Source organism: Trypanosoma grayi, assembly GCF_000691245.1.
Source record: "Trypanosoma grayi strain ANR4 Tgr_2114_V1, whole genome shotgun sequence".
In the NCBI taxonomy this organism is placed as follows: Eukaryota; Euglenozoa; class Kinetoplastea; order Trypanosomatida; family Trypanosomatidae; genus Trypanosoma; species Trypanosoma grayi.
Window position 1 is genome coordinate 1 of NW_008827732.1, and position 1,322 is coordinate 1,322.

A 1,322-nucleotide genomic window follows, 5' to 3' on the forward strand; every position below is an offset into this window, starting at 1 on the left:
GCGATATTGAATGATGGTGACGGTGCGCCGCGTTGTGTGGGTGTTGGCCGCTGCTCTGTGCTGCACGGCCTTGTGCGTGACGGCTACTGCCACTGAGGAGCCCAGTACTGGGACGGAGGCGATCACGGAATCTGGCCAGAGTGAGACCGTGCCCGCAATCGACCCGGTCAGTAAGAAAAAAGGGACAATGACGCTGCACGACTTCTTAAAGAAGTCATTCTACGGTCATGGCCCGGAGTTCCGCGACTATGGGGCTCGGGACCGGATGAAGCCGCTGTACTACTACCGCCGCGAGAAACCCAATGCGACAAAGCTAAGCGCTGACGATGCCAGGTATGTATTAAAAAAGTCATCCCTCGTCGTGAGAATGGCGCAGAAGGGAAAGGAGGAGATGGAGAAGGCAGTGAAGAGTGTGATCGGTGCTGCGGAGGCTGCAGAGAAAGCCCTGAATGCTTCAACACTTGCCTTTACAACAGCGTTGGAATCGGTGAATAAAATGGTTCCGCTGTATGATGCAGTGAAGGCAAGGAGAGGCCGAGGAAAGACGGTTCAGCCGGAAACCGATTTGAAGAAGAATGCTACAAAGGCTTTTGAAGACATCAATAATATGTTCGATCTGTTTGGTCGTGCCATTACTGATTGCTCTGATGCAGCAAGCAAAACGAAGACAGCAGCGCATGCCCCAAATGCTGGCATTGCGCAGGTTACACTGACGTTGGGTAACGTCACGGAGTTAAAGAAGAGGTTCGGGGCGTCTCACGACGAAGCTGCCGCCGCCGAAGACCACGCTCAGCACGCCATCAAGAGGGCAAAACTTGTTCTTAACCCTGCGTTGCGAGCAAGCGACGCCGCCGTTGTAGCGAAGGACTACCTTGGCGAGGCAGTGAGATACTTGAAGTCTGCATATGCGGAGAAGTCCGCCGCAGTGCTCACCGGGCATACACGGAACGCCAAACTTCCTGCAGCGAATGCGATGCACAAGACACTGCTCCGTATGAAGAGGGCAGGAGAAGAAGCTCGTAAGGCCATGGCAGAGGCACAGAAGACATATGATGAAGCTATGGAATCCTTAATGGAGGCATGGGCAGCGGAGATGTTTGCCGGGGGGGTGAAGGAGTACGCTGAGGCTGTCCAAAAAGACGCTGTGAAAGAAATGAAGGATAAAAATCTGATTAACGAGGTGCCAGTTGAGCTTCGGGTCGCGAAAGCCAAGCCGTTGCCTACCCAGGAGACAGTACGTGCTGAGGGAGCCGGTTCTCGCGGAACTTCTGGACATGCTGTTGACACTCCTTCTGCTTCTGCTCCTAATTCATCTGTGAGAG

General features: G+C 53.9%; 1 protein-coding gene across 1 annotated transcript; it reads left to right on the top strand.

Moving 5' to 3' along the window:
• Window positions 1-10: 10 nt before the first annotated feature.
• Window positions 11-1,322, top strand: DQ04_21141000 (hypothetical protein; the record flags this gene model as incomplete). Its single annotated transcript, XM_009317984.1, has 1 exon — window positions 11-1,322. A coding segment is annotated over one exon (1,312 nt), but the record flags the coding sequence as incomplete, so codon positions are not given.